The following is a 22,560-nucleotide window of genomic DNA, read 5'->3' as shown; positions in this document are numbered from 1 at the left end:
GAAATACTCCTGGGAAACTCCAAAGTTCATCCATGTCATTGTTGTCCAGAAATTTAAATGAGATTGATGTTTTCCCATCTTCCTTTTATTTGAAATAATTTTATTTTGAGATTATTTTAGCCAGAGGAATGAAAACTACCTGCACAGTACTGTAAGATCTGTGAGTTACTCTGCCCCAGCTGGGATTTTTTTCAGAGCTATCTGGCAGTGTTGGATTGCACAGTTCTGATCTAGAGCGTGGTACAGTAGTAGATGTCAATCAGTGAAGGCAGATCTAAAATCTCAGGTTTCAAGGTTCTTTACAGGAATTCACATCACCATTGTGGCAAACTGTTTACACTTTGCAGATGTGGGAAATGATTCAGGGAAGGAAGTTCAACTGAAAGAACTGGTACTGACAGTTCAATTTTCTGCACGTTTTCTTTCACTGTTAAAACTTTGGAGCATGTATAGCACGTAGACTAACTTTGCAGTCAGGAGTTACACCCACTGCTGTAAATGAGGTCTAAATTTGGTTCCTCATTAAAAGTGACAATAACTCCCACAGAAGAAGAGAAACTGCTGTTGCAGCTTTGCACTCCAGCAGCTGAAGCAGCCTGGGAGTGAGAGATGCCCTGTCCTGTGGGAACAGGGATGCAGGAGGGAGGTTTTCCTCATTAGCTGTAATCCTCCATCAGTGACGCAGTCAGAAGTTACCAACCCCTTTGCTATTAGTCCCATTCATTCTGAGGTCTGCAGTAATGTTATTTCCGTCACAGTTCATCTTCTGAACAATTTGGTTTCATCATCTTTAATCAGCATTTCTCCCTGCAGAGGCTTTCATGAGGGTTTTCCAGTAGTATTTCACACACACCTCCAGGAATTTGGCCACAATGGAGGTGGTGTGTGTTGGCCAGAATATCCACTGACTTGGCAGGTTGATTTGTGTTCTGTCCCTGTTCCAGAACAGCTGGTCAGGAGAGGCTCTGGCCTTTAAAAACATGGCTAAACCCTGGCTTGTTTTTAATTTATCGCTAGGTTTTATGTTGAGAAAGTGGAAAGCAAATCCTTTGAATGCTGGCAATGGGGTAGACAAAAGCATTTTGTTTAGAGGTGGAAAGGCTCTCAGAAAACACAGTTAATTCCACTTTTATTCTTCCAGGTCATTCCCTGGGATTTCTGATTTAAGCACAGCTACCCATCTGGCCCCGAGTCCAGGGAAAAGATCTGATACCTGAAGCGTGTTTAGCGAGAGCAACTAAGCTCCAGTCCCCTCTGGAAAATCAACTTAAAGCTTGAGAGAACATCTCATTCCCAACAGCTGCTGAGACAGAAGCAGGTCTCTTGCCTCATTGCTCTGAGTGCTGAGAGCTTTCTCCTAAAGGGGAAACTTTGGGGAGTAGTTTGGAGAGTGGTACTCTGGGAACTGCTGGGTGCTGCAGCAAGGCCTCTTCTCCTAAACCATCACAGGCAGTGGCACAGGTACATCACCAGAACATCCCTGTGCAGCCACGAGTGGGAAGGGGCTGCTGGCAGGACTTATTGATCCATGGGAAGAACTGGAAGTTTGGAAAGAGATGAGTTGAAATTTTAGGGAAATCTGAATCTTCCACGTTTACAGCAAATATTGTAGCACCTTTGGCATCTGCTGAAGCAAGATGTGACCTTAGTAGTGGAGTGAGTTTAAGAAAAAGCACAACACAAGCACAAAAAACTCCAAAAATATTCATTTTCACAAAACATGTCTCAGTTCTCTCCAGTCTGTGGTTGCTGCTGATCCCCCTTTTCAAAATTTTAGGAATCACCTTAATTCCCTTTCCAGAGTTTCAAATGTGGCTGCTCTGTCTGCTGTGCCCCTTCTGTCTCAGGGATGGGCTGATTGCTGACTCACTCTGCACATTTACTGTTTTCCTCTTGCCATTTAATTTCTTTAATAGACTTTAACAGACTTTTAAAATACCATGACTGGTAAGGCTCAGCCTTCTGCAGTGCTTCAGATTGACCTGGGACCTGACCAGGGAAATATTTGTCTTTTTTATGCCATTACTTTAATTACTGGAAGTACTGACAGAACGCTGTTGAAAAAAAAAGACTCACTTTTCCAAATGCAGGCATTCTCAGCTATTGAGCCATGTAATTGTGGGTCTCAGATTTTCTGCCCACTTCTTATCTTGGTCTCTGGCTTTCCTTTTGTTCAGGCTGTGGCTTTTAGAGACATAGTTTATTTGTTACTGAATCTACCTCATGGTATTTGTAGTGAAGAAAAAGGGCAGTTTAGGTAAGGCCAGACATCCATGATAGAGACTAATCTTGGTTCTATCCACACTGCTGTGAACCATCTTTAAATGGATAAATCCAGCTGCTAGCAAAGGAATCTTAACTGCATGGGAAAGCAATCTGAAGAAAGAAATACATACATTAAAAAATCTAAACAAACTGCTTTTAACCATCTGAAAATTGCAAAAAAAAAAAAACCAAAAAACGTTTCAAAACATCCTGGGTTTAAATCAGTTCATGTAACAAACACACATTACATTTCCAGCTCACATCCTTGCTCTGCTTTTGATTTTCCCTTTTGGCAATTTATTCAGAGTAGAGATAGTGGGTAGAATCTCAGAGGAGAATAAAAGCCAGTGTTTTGAGAACTAATGAAGTAATTATCTAAAGCATTATTTACAATGATTATTTAGAAGATAATGAGACCCTTTAATTATGTTTGTTCTGCATAGCTGGCCGTTCAATAATTCAGGGTGTTGCCGTACAACTTTCTCTGTATTTACTTTGCACATTTTTGTTTAGAAAAACATCACATTTTTGTGCTGTCTGTAAAGCACAAATCTGAGCCCTCTCCTGGATATCATTTGTTACACAAGAACATGCTCACTTCAGTTGGAGTAACAGGGTTTTAGGTTTAGGTCTCTTCAATGTGGTGGGGAACAAAATAAATTATGGGTGAAATAAAGCTTCACTTTGAAAGGCTCTTATGGCTTTATTCCTATAAAAGCACTATTAGAGTATTTACATACATGCACTAGTCCACTAATGTTTCTGTTGGCATTTATCTTACTGGAGGTGAAGCTTGACCTGCAGTTCATTTCCATTTGGGAGTCATGATGATGATGTTTCCAGTGTGAGGGTTTTTTAGAAGAGCCTTTTGTGCACGAGAAATTCAGAGCATCGTTAACATTTTAGGAGCTAATAAAAATTTCACCACATCTGTGAACTTGCTGCTAAAACAAACAGCTCTACTTAAGCATATCATAAGTGCTTAAATAGAATAAACTCCCCGAGGGGAGGCATCTTTTGTCCCAGGTCCTTTGGTGCACCAGTGAAGTGTTGCTGCACTGATGGCAGTGATGCTGCTCCAGGTTGCAATGGCTGAGGTTGATTAGAAATCAGTAGGAAAAAGCTAAATATCAGAGAGGTGCTGAAGGCTGGGAGTTCCTGTCCCAGCATGGCTGGCCATTTATTTAGAATCAAATCTACTCCCATAGGAATCTTTCCAGTGACTCCAAGAGATGATGCAAAGGGTGGCTGCTCTCCTACCTACCTTCTGTTCCTTCGAGGCAAATAGGCAGCGTGCAGAGGAGTATATTTTAATTTTACTGGAGTATATTTAAAATACGTGACACAGGATCGTTCTAGAACGTGGTAGAAGTTAAAAGTTCAAAGTGCCTGTCAAGCAATACAGAATTGGGTTTCACGTGGTTGCTATGAAAAAAAAAATCTAGAAAAAACTCATTTAAATAGTGAGGCAGACTGCAATTAATTAGGAATAAAGAGACAGCTAAGTGAGATTCTGAAATACCTGTACAAGTACAAATGAGCTGTTTCAATCTAGTTTCTCTGCTGGGCTTTTGGGCTGCTGAAGCAGCCTCTTATTAAAATTCCCAGCAACACTCCTGTTGGCTTCAAAGACACCTGGTTCAGACCTACATGTGAAGTAGACTTAAACCTGGGATTCCCGAGAGGGATAATTTTTGCATTCACCTCTTGTGCCAGGAATCACAATTCTGATTGAAATCTGTTCGTTGCCCTCCAATGTTTTCCTTCTGTTACCCACACAAAGCTCATCTTTTGCCCTTCTGAGGTGTGTTAATGCAGGCACAGACTGCAGGACAATACCAGGCAGGGGGTTCACACCCTCATTAAACAGGTGGCAGAGGCATCAGCAAACTGGCATCTCCAGTACAAATCTTTTCATCTGGATCCTGGTAAAACCAGCTTTCCAGTCCCAGCTGGAAAAGCCAGAATACACGAGACAGAAAGCTTGTGTGGTGCTCAGCAGGAGCAGGGACAGTCCTGATTGCTTCCTCCCTTCAACCCGGGCAGGAAGCTTAGACCGAATTCCTCTTTACAAATGCTGCAAGAATAACTTCTCTTAATGTGGGTTTTAGCTGTTCCTTAAAATGTGTCAGAGCTGGACAGACATGACTCAGTGGCTTGGTGCCTGACCCATGATTTTATATTAGGGAAGTGATTTTATGTAAGGGAAGTGATTTGTCTTTTGGAACTGAATCATTGATTCTGTATGGAATTGCTGGAATATAGGGTTTTCTTTTTTCCCCCCCAGGAAAGACACCTTGTTTCATTCTATTTTTTTCAACTTTCAATTTTTCCATGCACTTTCCATCTGATGTTTGGATATATTTTCATAATACAAGATCACTGAATTTCAAAAACTCAATCATTTTTGCCTGTTTTGCAGGTAGTTTGCAGGTATATTTTCCTTTCAATTACTTTTGGATGGATTTTTAACTATTCTTATGCAAAATGCTGTTGAAACTAAATGAATTCACTGCAGAGAAAGCCTGATGTTGCTTCTCAGCATCATTTGGGAGCTGCATATTGTACCCTTTTCACTTGGATGCTTTATTAATTGAGGAGAAACGTGATGCTCTGTCTACACAGAGATTTCTGTTCTGGGCTTTTTCATCTCAAATTGGGTCACAGTTCAGAACAAAACAGAAAGGTAGGTGGAAAGCACCATCTCCTTCTGAGGGCAAAACTTGCAGCACTCAGACCACCCCCTTCTAGAACTGTTTGAAACATCAAGTATATACTTCCAGTAGAAATTTGCCTTTAATTTTTAAACATAATTAAAGAAAACCCTGGAATATGTTTCCAGGTGTCAACACACAGCGTTTTGTTTCGCCCTGTATGAATCTTTCAGACTGTTGCCCTAAGACAATGTTATTTATGTCTGTCCCAGTTCTGTATGGGAGGGAAATTACTGCCTTTCTGAAACACCGTTGAGTTGGTGAGGTTCACTCTCTGGCTGTGTCTGCAGCTGGCACACCCAGCCTTGTTGTATCAACGTTACACTCAGCTGTTACAAACACCAAAGTAATAACAATTTAACATTACTCCATATAAACCACTTCCCACTGGGTGGGGAATCTCTGGGTGCTGACAGGAAGCCACTTGCTCTCCAGAAGGAAAGACACGGTGCTGCTGTTTTAAGGAGTTGGACCCATTGTCTCGCAATACCTACCAAACTTTTGGGAGGCTGTCTCACTAAGAGTGCTGCCTTCCAAGGCCAAAAGCATTTTGGCTGCTCATCTACAATGAAAAAAGGGAAAATTTGAGCCATGCTTATTTCTCTTGTGACTAAACATCTTGGTTGTCTTTTGAAAAGCCCTGGGAAGACAAAGGGAAAGGCAATTTCCTGTGCAGGCAGAATTCCCACCCAGCACCTCCAAAGCTTAAAGATGCAAGACAGGCTGGGAATGTTTTGGAAGGGAAGGAGGAAACAAAGGCATATAGAAAGGAAAGAAGAAATGTCCCAGTAATGTGTCTGTTACCTTGAAGCTGTAGCCAGTGAAATGATGCTGCCTGACTTTATTAAAAGTCTGAAGTCCTTTAAGCCAATTTAGCCTCTCTCTAGAGAGTTGAAATGCTCTCAAGCTGCTTTTCCCTCTATTCCAGAAGAAGGCTATCAGTCATGTTCTGGAGCATGGCTGTTCTCTACAGGACTCCCCCAAGGCAAATCAATCACTTTCAAAAGTGGATAAGCCCTTGACTAAAGAACAAGAGGAAGACAAAGTGGTGAGTAACCATTTCCAACCCAGGGCACGCCAGAATTTGTCTGGGTTTTTTTTTGTTGTTGTTGTTTTGTTTGGTTGGTTTGGTTTTTTTGTGGATTTTTTTGTTTGTTTGTTTGTTTGATTGTTTTTTGTTTTTGTTTTTTGGAGGGGTGGGGTTATAGGCAACTGTTTTAAATAAGCATTTTTAAAAATCTTACCGAATTGAGGAACTACACATAGCCTTGTTAACTGAAAGCTTTACAGTGCAGGATATGCCTCTAATATGCAAAACATATGAATTGAAACCCCAAAATCCTACTGTTTGGCAGACAGCTGAAAAAGTGGAGGTGCTTTTTAAAACAGAAAGTATGGACAATAAACACCATCAGAACACAGCTACTCGTGAGCTCTAAGGTCACATTTGCATAGTTCCTCTGGCTACAGGGTTGGGGTGTTTTGGTTGTGTAGTGGCTGTAATCACAAGGCCAATTCTATCAAAGAAAAGTTCTTCTGGAGCTTGTGGAACTTTTGACAGCAGGTCAGCTTAGGTGTCCTGGTAAGCCTGAAGTGAGTTGTACATCCAGTTTTTTGAAAACCCAGCTCCTAGTCCCAGAAGGCCATGGCTGCTCTTTCAATCTGTCCTTATTTCTTGCACTTCAGCTGAGGAAATATGTTTATCCCCACAACAAATAATCTGCATTAAGATTTCTAGTTTAGTCTGTGCCTCTCTCTCTCCCCTGGTTTTCCCACAAGGCATCACAACAATGGTTTATACAAAGTGCTTGCCTGGTCTGTCTTCAACTCTGTCCCCCACATCTGATATCACCATTTGTGGTGAACTGATGTTACTGTCCCCTGTACACACATTTTAGGCACTCATTGTTAAAATAATTGTAGCTCCTTTTTATCTTCCCCATATTGAAAAAAAAAAATCTCTGCTTCCTAAGCTGCCTACCAAGTGGTACATTTATTTTTAAATAAATTCACTTGCATGTGTAGAAGGGCACATTTAGCCTACTCCTACAACACAGAGCTATTTCTCACCACGTATTTACACAGCTCCTCAATAGTCACTGATGGCAGGACTTAAAAAAGAAAAAAAGTTCACCTAAAATTAGGTTCAGAAGCATTGTAAGAACCACAACAAGTTCCTACAGAGGGCCTTGGGAGCGCTGGGGAGGATGTTGTGTGATGGGCATTTCTGGAGGGCTGACAGCCCGGGTAGGAATTCAGAAGGCTAATTTTAGGTTACAGTAACCTTGCCCTGGGCCTGGAGATTTGATCCACCCCAAAGGGTCACCCACTCTGTCTGCCAGGACGAGCTGGGGGAAGAGCTCTGGTGTCCTGCTCAGCCCCAGATCCCGACAGCTGGGCACGCTTGGCTTTGGAGCTATTTATAAGACTTTTGTCAGAGTTCCCATTCGTACAGTTTCCCCCCCTCAGTGTATTTTTGGGTCTGATTACCCTTGCAGAATGAGGCAAATAAACCCACAGAACAAATCAGCCTCAGAAAGAAAAAAAACAAACTCACAGGACGATAAAATTCAGCAAGTGTTGAAACATATTTTTAATCGCAGTGGATATATTTATTTTTTTAATCCCTGAAATAGCAGAAATTACCATAAACTTCTAATGAGTTTGAAGAAAATAAAGGCAAAATCCCTGTTTCCCTGTAATCCAGCTGGATTCATGTACCCACAAGAGCTGATATATTTGTTTCTATGTCTTTTCCCATCGAAGCTGGTTGGTTGCTAAGCTATATCCAAGCATGTGCTAGGCAGGGTGACTCACAGACTTGTAGGCCAGGATGCTTTTCTTGGGTTTCCATTGAGCATTCTTTTTATCCCACACGGATATAAATAATTGCCCTCGCTGACTTTTCTATCATTCAGTACTAGGAAAGTAAATTTGAAATTATTTTAATGGCATTAAAATATGTCTTCTATGGTTAAAGGGGAACTGTTTCATTAGCATCTGTTTATAACCTTCAAAGTTCTGCTCTTACACAGTGATACCCATCATGCCACAGCACAGTGTAGTAATGTAGAGAAGAAGAAATAAACACTGAATTGCTATAAAATAGTGATCATTTATGAGGGGAGAAAAAGAATATGTGTGTGATGTTCTTTTTAAAATGAATTATTTTATTGCTCTTTGAGATAAATCTGACAGGTTTGGGAGGAGGAAGTGAGGTTTCACAGACTTCACTGGTTTGGGAATGAGGGCTTGGAAGGCAAGATGTTTTTCCCATTTCTTCCTCTATGCTTAGGAGGGGAGACAGGCTGGAAGAACAGACAGGGAAAGAGAGGGTGTGGGCAAGGCCAGGAAATAGAGGGTACCTCTGAGAGAGCCTTCCCTCTTGTCTTCCCCAGGGGTGGCAGTCTATGGCATCAGTGCCAGCTGCTGCTGTGATCAGTCCTGGTGGCAAAACCCCCCTTTTGCCCTCCCCATCTCCATCACAATGAGCTGTGACAACTTCATCTACACCTGGGGCCAGCTCAGTGTCCAGCCAAGAGCTCATTCAGTTTTATTTCTATTTTAATCTGCATTTATTATCCAGGTACTAAAGAACTAAAGAAAAGGAATTCATACTTATCTGCTGTACCAACCAGGCTTACATAGATGGTCTTATTAAGGCTCCAGCAATGACAATTTGATTTTTTTTTCAATGCCTAATTCATGCCAAAACTGTTTGGATGATGATTCCACATGCACTGAGTTTCTTTGCTCACAGCCCCCTCTGCTCTTCCCTCTCAGGTGTGTTTGCACTGCTTGTGTGCATTTTTTCCCTCCAGTTTCAGTGTCTCTTAGATGTGGTGAGTTCCCACCAGCAGAACATCCCATGAAAACAAGAAAAATTCAGAGACCATGTGGGAAGGGACATTGTTTTAATTTTCCGGCAAATATTTCTGGATTCCTCCCAAGCATCCTGGCCCATAGCAGAAGTCATCACAGCTCGAGCAGTGACAGATGGTTTGTGTTTGTGGTACGAGCAGCTCTAATGACCACCTCTGGTTCACAGACAGCGACTGCAGAACAGCTACATGAGAGGTTCCTTTCCCGTTCCAGGCAGCTATTTGCTTCATTAGAACCAATTCACTTCTTCTTTCTACTTGGTTTGTTGCTTTGTCCTCCTACCACCCTCTGCTGGTGGGTGATAAGATCATTTTGAGGCCTGACTAGAGAAAAGAACAGACTCTAAACTTCCTTTTCCAAAAAGAGCTTCTTGCTTGGCATTACAAGGTTCCTCAAAAATGAAACCCACACCTCAAACAGTACTAAAGATCAAGTCATGCTGGCCAAATAGAGACAGCCTGACTCACCATCAGCAGAGAAAGCATGAAAATAAGGGTAGTGGTGTTTGGAAAAACAGATCTCAGGCACTTTGTTTACCCTCTGGGAGCGGTCTTGGTTATACAAGATTAAATGTTATGTAAAGTAAAAAAAAAACAGCTGCTTTGCCAGTGCTTATAGACAGCACACACAGCCAGGGACAAGGGAAATTTCATAGTGGAATTTCTTGTTAAGCATCCACGAGCAGAGGAAAGAGGGATCAGCCTTCCTAAAGGAAAGGGAACCAAGCTGCCTTGAACTAGGCAATATGGTACAAGGGCAATTTGCTAACTGCTTTATGATTATGTTTATTTAGGTTTGTAAGTTCTAGGACAAGACTGTCTTACATTGAATGTAGCACACTGTAAAATTGACGTGTGATTTAGCAATGCCTTGAAATTTAAAAAAGGAATCAATGTGAAAATCTCCGTCACACTTAAAATAGTATTGCCTGTTAACTCTGTACCCTGTCATTCTGTACTAGGAAACAGCAGAAGGAACAAAGGTCCCTCTTCATGCACTTCTTTATCCCACTTAATTCCAGGGATGCAGCAGAAAGTGCCTGCTTTTGACTGAGTAATCTGATGAAGCAGTGCCATTTAGTGTTTAACTGCATGCTCCTCACATCCCTGCTGTTTTATCCATCTTCCAAATAAACCCAGGATGAGATTCTTCCTGAGACTGACAAGGAGACAAAACGACATGTAAGGAACAAATTGCTCCTGATAATATTACTTATTCCTTGGGTTGCAGGAGGTGTCTGCTGTCCTGTTCTGTGGCACCAGCACAGCTCACACCACAGTGGGCACTGCACAGGGCACTGCCACAGAGATGCCACGTCCTCTGCTGCTGCCTGAGTGCCACCTCTCATCCGTGCCATTGACTCTCTTTGTCTACACTTTGAAAGTTGTGCTTTGCCATGCAGGAACAAATTGATTTCAGACCAACAGAATCACTGAGACGTTTTAGATGTGCTCTAAGGTATTTTAATGAGCTATTGGTGCATTTCGTTCCACAGTCCAAAAAGGGCAACAAGAAAGAGAAACAAACATCTGAAAAGTCTCCACGCTGCAGATCTGAGGGCAGAAGCAAAGAGAAAAGCAGCTCAGTAAATGTTAAGAAGAGCAAGGTGAGTGTAACGTGCCCTAAAATCTTCCAGGGGCTTTCCTGCCAACTGCTGAAATGGCTGTCATGGCACTGGCACAAATCACAAGTGACAACATGGCAGGGGAAACAACTCTCTGCACCCTCCCCGGCACCTGGAGCACTGAGATTTATCTCAGGCTTTGCTTCCCCGATGTGTTTGTCTTGGTTTATGGTCCAGCACGAACTATGTAATTCTTTACAGTTTTAGGAGTTATGTTATGAGTGTTAACCAGTTACAGGACTATCCCATTATGACTTTTCTTTTTTGACTCTTCTAAGGAGAGTTATTTGCTGTTTTCATTGTAAGATACCTAATTTAAAATTTTGGTCCATTTGAAGTGATGCCCCCCAACAAAAAAATTACATGCTTATATGAAACACCTTTTGCAATGATTCCAGCATATTATTTTGCACACTAGGCTTCTGTTAGAGGGGGATCAACACCTTTTCTAAAAGCACTGAGCTTGAGGTTGGCATAGTAGAAGGAAGAGGTGTGGATAACCTCAGGATGCCCTTGAGATGGAGACCCAGCACCCTGTTTATCTACAGAGAAACTGCTTTTCCAGTGACACTGGGGTGCATCAGTGATAGGGAACTTTTATCTGATGTTTCCTCTGATTCATCTTTTCTGTTCACTAATGGATCTGCTCTCCAGAGCTTTCAGTGCTTCTCTCTCCAGTAGATACCAACGTGATAAAAAATGCTTTAAAAAAAAATCAATAAACACTTAAGTGTTTGGCAACTCTCGGACTTTTTACTGTATCATTTACTCAGCAGTGTAATGCTTAAAAGAAGAAACTTACCTGTTAAATATTCATGTGCAGATTTAGCAGATATAACACCCTCCAGTTGGTTCTGGTTTTCTGGCTCCTCATTCATGACCAAATCAATTGTTCCAGAGCACAGGAACTGCGTTTGCTGGGGAGTGACACCTGATTTACCTGTTTGAGGTCAGTGTCAGGACCAATTTGTGAGAATCTCTCAGTATTCCAGGTTGGAGTTTCCACCACTCAAAATTTGGAGCCCTTTTTTGCTTTAAAAATTGCAGAGCCAGTGTGGGTTGGCCTGGTTGGCACAGCTGCACCTCGCTGATGTTCCTCACCCCCTCCCTCTCTGCCTCCCCCAGGGAGGGGCTGGCACAGGAGGTGGAGCACATTGGCCACCTCAGCAAAGCTTGGCTCTGGGGGGGTCAGTTGTCCTTGGATGGGTTCCAAATGCAGGTGTGGGATGGATGTTGGTGCCTGGTGTTGGGGGGACTCATTTTGGGCAGCCCGAGGATGGTCCCTGATGGCCCCAATATGGGCACAGCCAAGCCCTTGTTAGGAAAGGGCATTTCAGAAAGGGTAAAACCTGCCCAGAGGTGGGGGAAAGGTGTGAGAAATGGCTCTGTGAGCACCCAGGGCTGGGCAGGAGGAGGAGGAGCTGCAGGTGCCAGGCAGGGTCCCTGCAGTGGGATGGAGGGACCGAGGGGAGCAGCCTGTGCCAGAGGAGACCTGTCCTGGAGGGGAAGGTGGAGAAGTTGGAAGCTGAGCTGGGGAAAGGCGTGGGGAGAAGGTGTTGTTTTAATTTTTGCCTGTGTTTCTCACCACCCAAACCTACTTTTAACTGGCAACACGTTAACTTTCCCCAAGTTGAACCCGTGATGGCAAATGGCAGGGGATTTTCCTGCCTGGTCTCAACCCCTGAGCTCTCCCGTGGGCTGAGAGCTGCTGAGCCTCAGAAGGGAGCCCCAGTTTCTCCCTCCACTCTCACACAGTAAGTCTGGCAGCACAGCAGCTGTTCCCAGTGCAGGGCTTGCAGCGTGGTGGAGCACACCTTTGGGAATGCAGCATCCCGGAGGTGCGTGCTCAGCGAGGAGAGCTTCCTAATGACTGTGCTGAGGGAAGGACAGAAGTGGTGGCTGAGCAGCAGCACTAGGTTGCCATCAAGTGGTAAATACATTGGTATTTAGTTAGGGATCATAGCTGGCTGGAATCCACTGAGTGGGGGGAAAAAAAAAAAAAAAGGAAGGGAAAAGAAAAGAAATTGTTTGCTTTTCATTTCTTTGAGTCATCCCTATCTCTTTACTGGTGATTGATCATGGGAGATTGTCTCTCACTCACTTACAGTTTTAATGAAAGATCTGAGGAAGAAAAGTATCAAATAATTCACTTAGGATATGATTTTTGAAGGGATTTGAATTATATTCTTTCCCTCAGACAAAACTTTAGCAAGAATGACATGAAAAATGTATTTTCTCTTTACCAGCCTGTCAACCCTTCAACTTCATTGACATTGTCATCCAATAACACCGCTGTCATCACAAAACCAATCACCAGAACACTTCCTCTAAAGCAGAAAATGCACTTTGTCAATGTTAAGGCTCAACATCTGCAAAATATCAACAAACATTCCAAAAGTATAAAAGATCTGGAGATCCAACTACTGCAAGGGGAGTGTGAAGAACTCAGAAATCAGCTCGGATTCCTGAGGGTAGGTAAAAATCCAGTTCTGTTCTTGGTATCTAACTATGCTGATAAACAGTAACATTGAGAATAGTTTATTGATAGATCTGTTAAAAGCAAGTAGAAAAAATGTTTTTCTACCCATTTCTTATTCAAACAGAATGTTTGTTAACATTAAATATTGTGTAAATTATCACGTGTAGAGGAGAGTTTGGGTCTGAGTTCACAATATTTCTGGTTTAGACTCAAGACTTTCACTAGGGATATAAACTTTGGAATACTCAGTGGCATTCCTGTACTCTGTAAATGCTTTTCTCACCATTGTCTTGTATTAATTTTGTGCCCTCCCAGCAGCATCTCTGAGCTCTTTGTTACAGCAGCATTTCATGTGAGAGGAATAACTTCTAGTTCCCGAAAGTTGGAATTGCCCATCTTGTTTTCTACCTCAGTCTAGCCTGGACTGATTAATAGCCAAAAGTCCCCTAAGCATGAAGTATTAGGGTGCTTGAGGTGTGGGTCGTTCTGCTGCTGGTGCTATGAAGAGACATCTTGCTTTTTAGGGGGCAGAAGATTATTAGATTAAACACAAAAAAACAAAAAAAAAAAAACAAAAAAAAAAAACAAACGTGCATAAATACAGCAGATGTTCTTGTTTGGTTAGAAATTCAGCTATGACAGATCATGTGTTACTGTCAGCACATATTTGACAAGATAGAAATTGAAAATGTCCTGTGTTGCAGGAAGGGCTGATGGGGCAGAAGTCGGGAGACCCAGAGGAGTTACTGAAACAGTCTCAGAAGGAACTGCTGTGGCTTCAGAGACATCTGTCCTTCATCTCCACGGGAGGCCCTGTGTGTGTTCTGGCAGCTGCCAAGGTGAGCTCCTTTACTGTGCTCTCATTCAAAAAATGGAATTAGGGAGGGAAGGGTTTTATCACCATTCTTGTTTTATTGAAACAACACACTGCAAGATTTATTTTTCAGACTAAGGATGCTAAGAGGAAAATTCCTCTCTTAGGAGGTATTTTAAATAATTGTTTCATGTAATGCAGAAAGGCTGGAAACAACAAGAAATTAATTCTGACCTGTGAAATGTTACGTAGTTAAAATGGCATTTCATAGAGCCCTTATCATCCACAGAAAGATGCCTTATGTTCTGTCTCTTTTTCTAAAGAAAACTGTCTGTCAGAAAGTAGAGTCATTATTTTGGATGTTATTCTGGGGGGATTTCTTGGCCTGCCATCCAGAGCTGTAATTCCCTTTCTTCTCTCAACAAAACTGATATATATGTGCATTCCTAGATGCCAGCAGCCCATCATCAGCATTGCTGCATCCAGCAAAAATTACTACCAAGCTATATTTGGTAGTAATTAATACTGATATTTGGCCATATAAACTACCAAATTAATGATAAAATGTTTATATTGATAAGTATTAATGCTGATATTTGGCCATTTAAACTACCAAATTAATAATACAATGTTTATGCCAACAATGCCCTAACATCTTACAGTTGCAGTAAAAATGTCTGTTCTCATCTGCTGTGGCCTAACAGGTTGCCTATGTCAAATTTTTATGACTCAAATTTCTTAACGTGTTCTTGAGATAAAGAATACGCTTTAAAATCTTCATAGCAGTGAATCTGTACTGATAGTTTAAAAAGTTAATTGATATTTTACTTTCAGAGTGACTTCACTGAATTTTTATTCGTGTCATTTTCCATATTTTTAAAACAAGACTTCCTGAAAATTTATGATAATTTACATCTTTTATACATGTATATATCCACACACCCCCATATACCGATATACATGTTTTAAATCTACCCATGAAAAGGAAAAAGAAAAGCTGGTTTGGTTCAATGGAACACATTAATAATGCCATTTTACAGTGATCTCACTGATTTTTCAAGTATCAGGGTGGCTTAGCAAATTTTTGGTTTGTTTGTACAAAAGCACCAAAAGGAACAGTTATGTTCATTTAGTCTCCAGCCCAGACAAGACAGATTTCCAAAATGTGTCACCTGGAATCTTCTGGTCTCACTTTGTGTCATATGCTGCAGATCTGTAGTCATTGCTGAAGCACAGTGTGGTGAGTGCTGGTACAGTCAGAAGGAACATTTGAGTTTGAAGCTTGCATGGAGCTCAGCTGAGGGGGGAAAAAAAATCTAACTTGCCAAAATTAGGCTTTAAAAAGAAAAAAAAAAAAAGAAAACCATTTATGCCACGAACTGGTTAGAAAAGTAAGAGTGCACTTGCCTCATGATCAAAGTCATCATCTAATCTGGGAAGGAACATATGAACCTGAGTGGGAACAGCTTTTCTCTCCAAAAATGTCAGAGTTTTGTTCCCATTATAGTCATGAGTAATCTCATGGAAGGTCATTTGGGGCTGAGATTTGCACAAAAGAGTGGTCTTGGATGCCTTATTTTTAGATTTTAGACTTTCCATTCAGAAAACTCGAGTCTTTCTAGAATGTGCCAAGGCAGACCTTCAAGGAAGAAAGCACAGATTGCCTGTAACCCTTTTGCTCCTGTTTTTTTTGCAGTATCACACAACCAGGGATCAGATCTTGAGCTGTTTCATTCATGTAATGAGGGACAGATTTTTCAGCAGCAGTTGCAGATTTTTCAGTTGCTTTGAAGATCACACTGTGTTGCTCTGCACCATACTTTAATTCCAAACCTCTGAAGAGGAATGTGTTTCATCCAAGTGGGAGTGGTGGTTCTCTTCTGCTGGAAGCTTTGGGGGTAACACCCTTAGCAAGGGGCTCAAATGGATTGATGGCTGAGAACTGGAATATCCAGAAATATAAGTAATGCCATTCTGGAAGGATTCCTCAGTTGTTTAGTAAACATCCCAATTCATGGTTCACATTGATCATGAACTAGAAATCCAGATAAGACAAAACTTCAGAAAATCATCTGACAAATCCCTCTTCCATGGCTCTTAATTCAGTGAAGCACCTGATGCTGATAGTTCTTGGAGAGCAGGGTGTTCCCCATGCACTTCAACTTCATAAAGAACTACTAGGTTTTAGGGGAAATCTGACTCCTTTTGTTAAGGCCAAACTTCTCTGAAAATTCTCCTCCTCTTCCTCATTATGCCTGTTAGTAAAACTGTGGGAGGAAGACTGGTACCTGAAAAGGGACTATAGGAGAGGCATTAATGAATGGAGAGATGTATTTCTGCAGATATTTTAACAGAATTCAATACCATAGTGCCTTGAGAGTGCAATATTTCTTTCCCCTGTTAAATACCAAAAGGAAAATGCAGAAGTTCCACTCAACATAACTTCAGATGTTTCTTTGATAGTTTAACCTTCACCGGCCTGGAGACTTCAGTTACATTATAGTGAACACACTCCCAAAGTGGTCAGGTCCTGTCAGTCAGATCATCTCTGCTGAGGAGAGAAAAAAAGGAACAAAAAAAAAAAAAAAAAAAAAAAAAAAAAAAAAAAAGATGGGAAAAAGATTAAAGCTAGACTTCCAAAAACTAATGTATTTAAAATTTTTGCCTGCATCCCCTTAGAGCATCTCCCTCTGAAATCTTTCCCTGTATCCCCTTCCAACGTCTCCCTCTAGCTGCTGGGGAGATGCTGTTGCACCTCGGAAGTTTTGCGTGAATTCACCGCACGCAGTTTTGAGAAGGAGCAAAGGCAGAACGGTGGGGATGCTCCAGGTAATCTGCCTTAATGCCCCTTCTGCATCGGGCTTTCTGCGCCTTCCATTGGGCGGGCCGGGCAGCGTTAAAAAAAAAAAAATAAAAAATTGCCGCTCGCATTTACAGTTCATTGGTTCGTGCCAGCAGGCCACGGATGACCTACTGAGAAGATCCTGTGATAGCATTACTCGGGAGGTAAAATAAAATCTCCCGACACCCGCCTTCCCCCTCCCTCCCCCGTGCGAGACGCAGCCCCGCCGCGATGCCGCCCGCCCGCCGCTGTGCCGGGGCTGGGGCGGTGTGAGAGGGGCGCTGGCACTGGGGACAGCCGGCAGGGGCAGGGACAGCCGGCAGGGACAGCGGCACAGGCAGGGACAGCCGGCACAGGCAGGGAAGCGGCACAGGCAGGGACAGCCGGCAGGGACAGCGGCACAGGCAGGGACAGCCGGCACGAAGGGAAAGCCATCTTGGTGCGCGTCTGCGAGCGAGCGCCGCTGTCTCATAGGCTCCGGCAGCTGCTGCATGGCCGATGATGCTCGCCCGCCCCGTCTCCCCCTGCCTGCCTGCAGCCGGCTAATGAATCATTCCTAGCCGAGCGCTGGCCGTGCCAACACGCCGATGCTGCCGCCGTCCTCTGCCCGGCTCTGAGCTCACACGGCCACTGCGGCTCCGCTCCCGGCGATGATCTCGCTCAGCTTCGCTCGCTTTGAAGGTACGCGGAGATTTATTTCTTTTTCGCCCCTTTTCCTAAAAATAGCTGTTTCTCCGTTAAATGCTTTTTTTTTTTTTTTTTTTTTTTGAGGGTGGGAGGGCTGAAGGTTTGTGTGCGGGGGGGAGAATCCTCTTTTTAGCTGGCGGTGATGCATCAGGAACTCTTGTCACGGGCAGGCAAACTTTATTATTCTGCAGCAATTCGGTGATGCCCTTCACTGAATCTTTTCTTCTAGGTGCTGCTTAGAATAATAAAATGTGTTAGCATCGTGCATGAGCACTAGGTAAAGGGATTAAACTCTTGCTAGATTATTCCATCCTCCCTCCGATTGATGTTTAATCTGATGTCATTTTCCAGTCACTTTTAAGGTTTCCAGTAGAATAAACACTATATTGCCAGGCTCGATGGGGCTGTGTTTCTGGTCTGTATTAGTGTCTGTGGGCAAAGTTAGTGATGATACTGGCTGGCAGCTCTCCCCTGCCCCCCCAGCCCCAAGCATGGTGCATATGCACAGTATGTGTTTGCTTTGCAAATGTATATTGTCATGTCATGGCAAAGTCATCGATGTGACTGCTCCTCCACAGAGATACTGCTAATGAAATGATGTGTGCTATTTGTCTGGCATCTGATGCTAAATTAGACCAACTGCAAGTAAATACCTCATCTTTTTTTGGTAGAGACATCTGCAGATAAATACAGATGGATACATATCCATATGGACACACTATACATAGCAGTATTTAGGGGAAGTGTGTCATGTTTATGAGCATGTATGACAGAATAATAACATTTTATTACAACATATGCAAATAAATACCAGTTAATTAGCACGTACCAGTGTGCTGTGCTCAGTATTATAGGGGATACTGCAGGGGTTTTTATTAACCTCTTTTCAAAATTGGCTATTGCTTAAAGCATTGGGCAGGGGAGGTGTGTCTTTCCCGGAGTGATGTGATGGTCGACATTACAGCTGTACATGGTCTTAGTACAATTTTAACTGAGCAAAATCTGAAAGCATGTGAAGCCTTTGGTTTTTTCTTTTTAAACTGCTGCTGTCTGTTCTTTTAGTGGTAAAACACTGACTGGGCTTTTTTTCGTCCAGTGCAGGTAGTGATGCAGAGTTTATATATAAAATAACTCAGCAGAATAACTTATTAATGAGCCTTGACAGTGCATCTAGTAAATACAGTGCCTGCTCCTTAAGGGATTGGATATATTTTGAAGAAATGCCTAAATTCAAAGCCATTGATTTTAACATTAAGAATTGCACCAATTATGCTGAGACAGAAAAAGAATACTATGATGCCAACATCAAAACACAAGTAAGGACTATTGCTTAGCAAGGTAGAAGAGCTACCTTGAGAAAAAAGCATGAAATATTTAAACACAGACCAAACAGTAGAGAGGAAATTATAGCATTCCCCTAAATTCAATAGATAAAAAATAGCAGTGCACGTGAACTGATACGAAAGTTACTGTAGTCACATTGTATTTTGGTTTTTTTAATCAGAAGGTGTTACATTTTTATTAGAGGAGGGCTTTCAAGTCTACCCAGCTGGCAAATGAGGAAGGTAATTCAGATCAAATCTTAGAGATGTCAGCCAGGACTCACCACTGTAGACATCCTTTGAAGTACATGTGTTACTTCTAGTACCCCAAAGGAGGGTGTTGGGGGTCTTTTTTAGGTGCCTCTTGGTTATTTTTTGTCTTGATCTGATGGTCTTGGTCAGTGGCTCTGTGCGGACTATTTTCTTTTTTGATAAGGAAAAGACCTACTCTAAATGAAATTAGTGAAATGGTCATGCTGCCTGCAGACTGGAGAGCAACTCTGATTTTTTCATAATTCCATACCTGAAACTATATTTCAGCCTGCTAAAATGCAGCATGACTGTATGTTGGAGGCATAAGAGAGGCGCAGTGTTATTACATACAACTTTATATATTTGTGTATATCCTTTTGAGAAATGCAATGTGCTGTTTACAAAAGTCTGAGCCTTCCTGGATTGCCACAGGAGAAATAAGATGCCTGGGATCACTGGATAATTAGTATCCTCTGGTGTTATGGGTTTTCTTTTTTGTGTGTCAAATGCCCCACCGCATATTGAAATTAAATATCCAAAATCACTCTGACTGCACTCTGTGAAAAGTAACTGGTTGGTGATGCATCACTGTCCTGCCCTTTCACGGTGTATGTTGAGTGTTTGAGAGTCAAGGCTGTTTGTCATTTCATTGAAATTGTTACAGGCCTTTGTCACTGCTACAAAATGTGTCACAGTAGCTGAAATATTTCTTAGTCACGACTTTTTTGCCTGGGACTTGTTTTTGGGTTATTATTCAGCAAAAGCTCCTGACTGAAGTGGAATTTTGTGTAAATCCTTTGTTTCCCCTGTTCATGGCATCAGCTTGCGTGTCCAGTGAGCTCTCTGATAGAATGGCAAAGCTGAAGAGAAAACAGTTCCTCACTATCATTTTGAAAATCTTTCCGTGCACAGCACTAAGTGATCAAAATCTATTTAAGATTTTCTGGAAAACACCTTTTGCCACTGATGATTCTCTCTCTTCTGACTGTTGATGTTCCTCCTAAGCTGCCTGTCCACCACAGATGAGAATTGTGGTGAAGCATTGCTGACAGCAGCGTTTTCTCACTGCTGTTAGAATTGAAAAAAAAACCAAAACAAAAAAACAATATCATGATTAAAAAGAGAAGTGGAGTGTAGCCACAGTGCTGGGAAAATGCAGCTCCTTCAAAGCAACGTGTCATGAAACAACTTTTCTGTTCACTGGTGGAAAAGAGGGCTTTTGTCAGCCTTATTTGCCCAGAGTGGGCTCTTGGGAAGTGGCAGTGATACCATTTCCCTGGGAGAACAGGGAGAACATCTTCTGGAGCAGCTGGTTGACTCTGGAGTTTGAATGTGGTCACTGAGGGTTTCTTTGCTAACTGTAGCCATCCTGTTAAACCACATGTTGGAGGCATGTTCATCCTGTAAATTATGATTGTAAAGCCCTCTGTGGTTGGGATTTTGGTGAGGAAATTGAGAGTGGCTTAAAGGCTCGTGGCTCAACACTCTGGCTTGTGCTTGTGATGTGGTGCTTGATAAGGAAACCAGAGTGTGACTTCCAACTCTGCCACAGATTCTGTGAATGGCCCTGAGCAAAGGATCTCGTGGGCTCTGCTCTCTTTCTGTAAATGGGAATAATAATGAACCCTTTCCACTACATTCTCTTTATTTTATCTGCTTAGGAAATGAGAATTTCACACCAAATACTGTTTTCTCCATCAGGATGCTGAATCCCAACAGAGGCTTCGAGACGCTACTTATAAATCACTTGACAGTCTGCATTGTGCCTTGTTGCTCTCTAGAAGAATATTGCCGAGTGCCAGAAGAATCTGAATTGATTCTGAGCTTTCTGGAATAACATTTTATTAGCTAAACTTTCTGTTGTGCCCCTGGGGTATGTTCAGTTTGGAGTGAAGAGCCTTCTCTCCCTGCTGGTGGCAGTGGTTTGGTAGAAACATTTACAGAGCAAATGTCAGGACAGAGGAAATGGGCCTGTAGTTTGATTTTTTTCTTTTTTTTTTTTAAATTGTCATAAGGTTTAATATTTTCTCTTACAGTGTAGCACTTGATTTCTAAGGCAGTAATGTTACTGTGCCCAATATTTGATGCTGATTAGGAAGCAGCAGCAGTGCAGGGTGTTATTGTGAAGAATCAGGAAGAAGGCAGTGCAGATATAACAGGATGGCACAGTCTCTCTTCTCTGTCCTCATCTGGTGACAATTAGAAACCATCTTCCATTTTTTTCCTTTAAGATCATCCCACAACAAGCTCTTCAGTGTGACACCTTCCTTAGGGCCTGAGCTGAGCTGATGAGCAGCCAGCTTATGGGCCTCTTTCCTTCCATGCTCCACCTCCTCTGGGACTAGACTGATTTATTTTCTTTTATTGAGGAGCATAAATCAATTTATAGACATTTCATTAAGTTTTTACACTGGATATGTGGGGGGAAAATTACAACAATACCCTTCTCACCAACTTTGAAAGGAAAATAAGGTTAAGTTGTTTAGGGTTGGCTGAGAAAAATACTATAGTGAGAGTAAATTCCTGCAGAATTGGGTATTTATTCTGAGGTTTTACTATTTCAGGTCCTGCTGGATATTTCTGCCTCCTTCTCATACAGTTGAAAAATGCTGTTTGTTACTCCTGTATGGCATATCATGGTGCCTTTTCACTGGTATGGACAGTGCATCTGTAATGAGTACATTGTCCAGCTCACTTAAAGATATTCTCTGATATTAATCAGCAGGGGCTTTTGTAGATCTGTGCCAGCTTACACCCAGAGGGATAGCACAGCACAGTATCCCTGGGAGTGTGCTAATGGGCTAAACACCTTACTGGAGACAGATAGAATTGATGGTGCTTAGGATTCAGCTGGATGAAGCTCCCAGTTGTCACTATAACGAGCAATATGTGGTTGAATCTGTCCCCTGTTCACTGAATTTTCCCTCTCCTGTGACATTCTGAGTTTTACCTATTTGTTAAAACCTCTTTTCTGCTCTCCCCACTTCCCTGCCCCGAATTCTGAACGAAGTTTGGCACATGAAGAATATTCCCTGTCAGTTCCAGGAGTATATTCCTTCCTTTCTCTCTTGTTTACCGCTTGCTAATTAAATTTTGTAGGTGGCAGTTTGAAATCTTAGTGGGACGTGTCATGTGACTGCTAATGCTCTGCAGATCTCTATTACATAACCTTTAAGTAGTTTGGGAAAATGTGCTTGTGTCATACTGGGCCTGACATAAGGCTCTGTCTGAAGCCAACAGTCTGATCAGGTTTTTTTATGTACAGTGACTGTAGAAATCTTGTGGATGGTTTGTTCTGGCACAAGATTTGTGCCCTCGGTTGTCAGGTCAATTGTCTTACTTCCCTGAGATGCTTTGCAGTCGGCTGTGTCTGCCTTTCCTGCAGGGCAGAGGAGGGGAGGGGTTAGATTTAAACACTCTGGCATGCCAGGTAATGATCAAATGAATATTAAATGCAGGATGCTAGGATCCCTTCTGTTCTCCTGAGAGCTTTGCTTGTCTTGGCTTTGAAGTGACCAGAGAACAGAACAAACAGAGAAAACCTCTCAGTCTCCCCCCCCCACCCCCTTTCACCTCCTCTGGACCTTAACTGCTGCATTATGCAAAATGAAAACATGAATCAATAGAGAAGTTTAAAAACATGCTATGGAGGGACGATCAATTTTTAATGCTTGGTAAT

At 42.2% G+C, this 22,560-nt stretch overlaps 1 protein-coding gene across 3 annotated transcripts in view; it reads left to right on the top strand.

The window, feature by feature from the left end:
* Positions 1-10,364: 10,364 nt before the first annotated feature.
* RIMBP2 (RIMS binding protein 2) overlaps positions 10,365-22,560 on the top strand; it is a 130,204-nt gene continuing 118,008 nt past the window's right edge. For 2 of the 3 annotated variants that reach the window (XM_051769129.1, XM_051769128.1), the window contains exons 1-3: positions 10,365-10,467; positions 12,732-12,956; positions 13,669-13,803. In XM_051769129.1, coding sequence (XP_051625089.1) covers positions 12,825-12,956; positions 13,669-13,803 — 267 coding nt within the window. In that variant the 5' untranslated portion in view covers positions 10,365-10,467; positions 12,732-12,824. Of the gene's footprint in view, positions 10,468-12,731; positions 12,957-13,668; positions 13,804-17,006; positions 17,302-22,560 lie in introns of those variants that run through there. The other variant, XM_051769130.1, reaches the window with a different exon arrangement.

This window comes from Manacus candei, unplaced genomic scaffold (assembly GCF_025592945.1).
Source record: "Manacus candei isolate 608988 ecotype Guabito, Panama unplaced genomic scaffold, ASM2559294v1 h1tg000103l, whole genome shotgun sequence".
Classification (NCBI taxonomy): Eukaryota; Metazoa; Chordata; class Aves; order Passeriformes; family Pipridae; genus Manacus; species Manacus candei.
The sequence above is the reverse complement of the archived record's forward strand: the minus strand, read 5'-3'. Positions and strand labels throughout refer to the sequence as shown.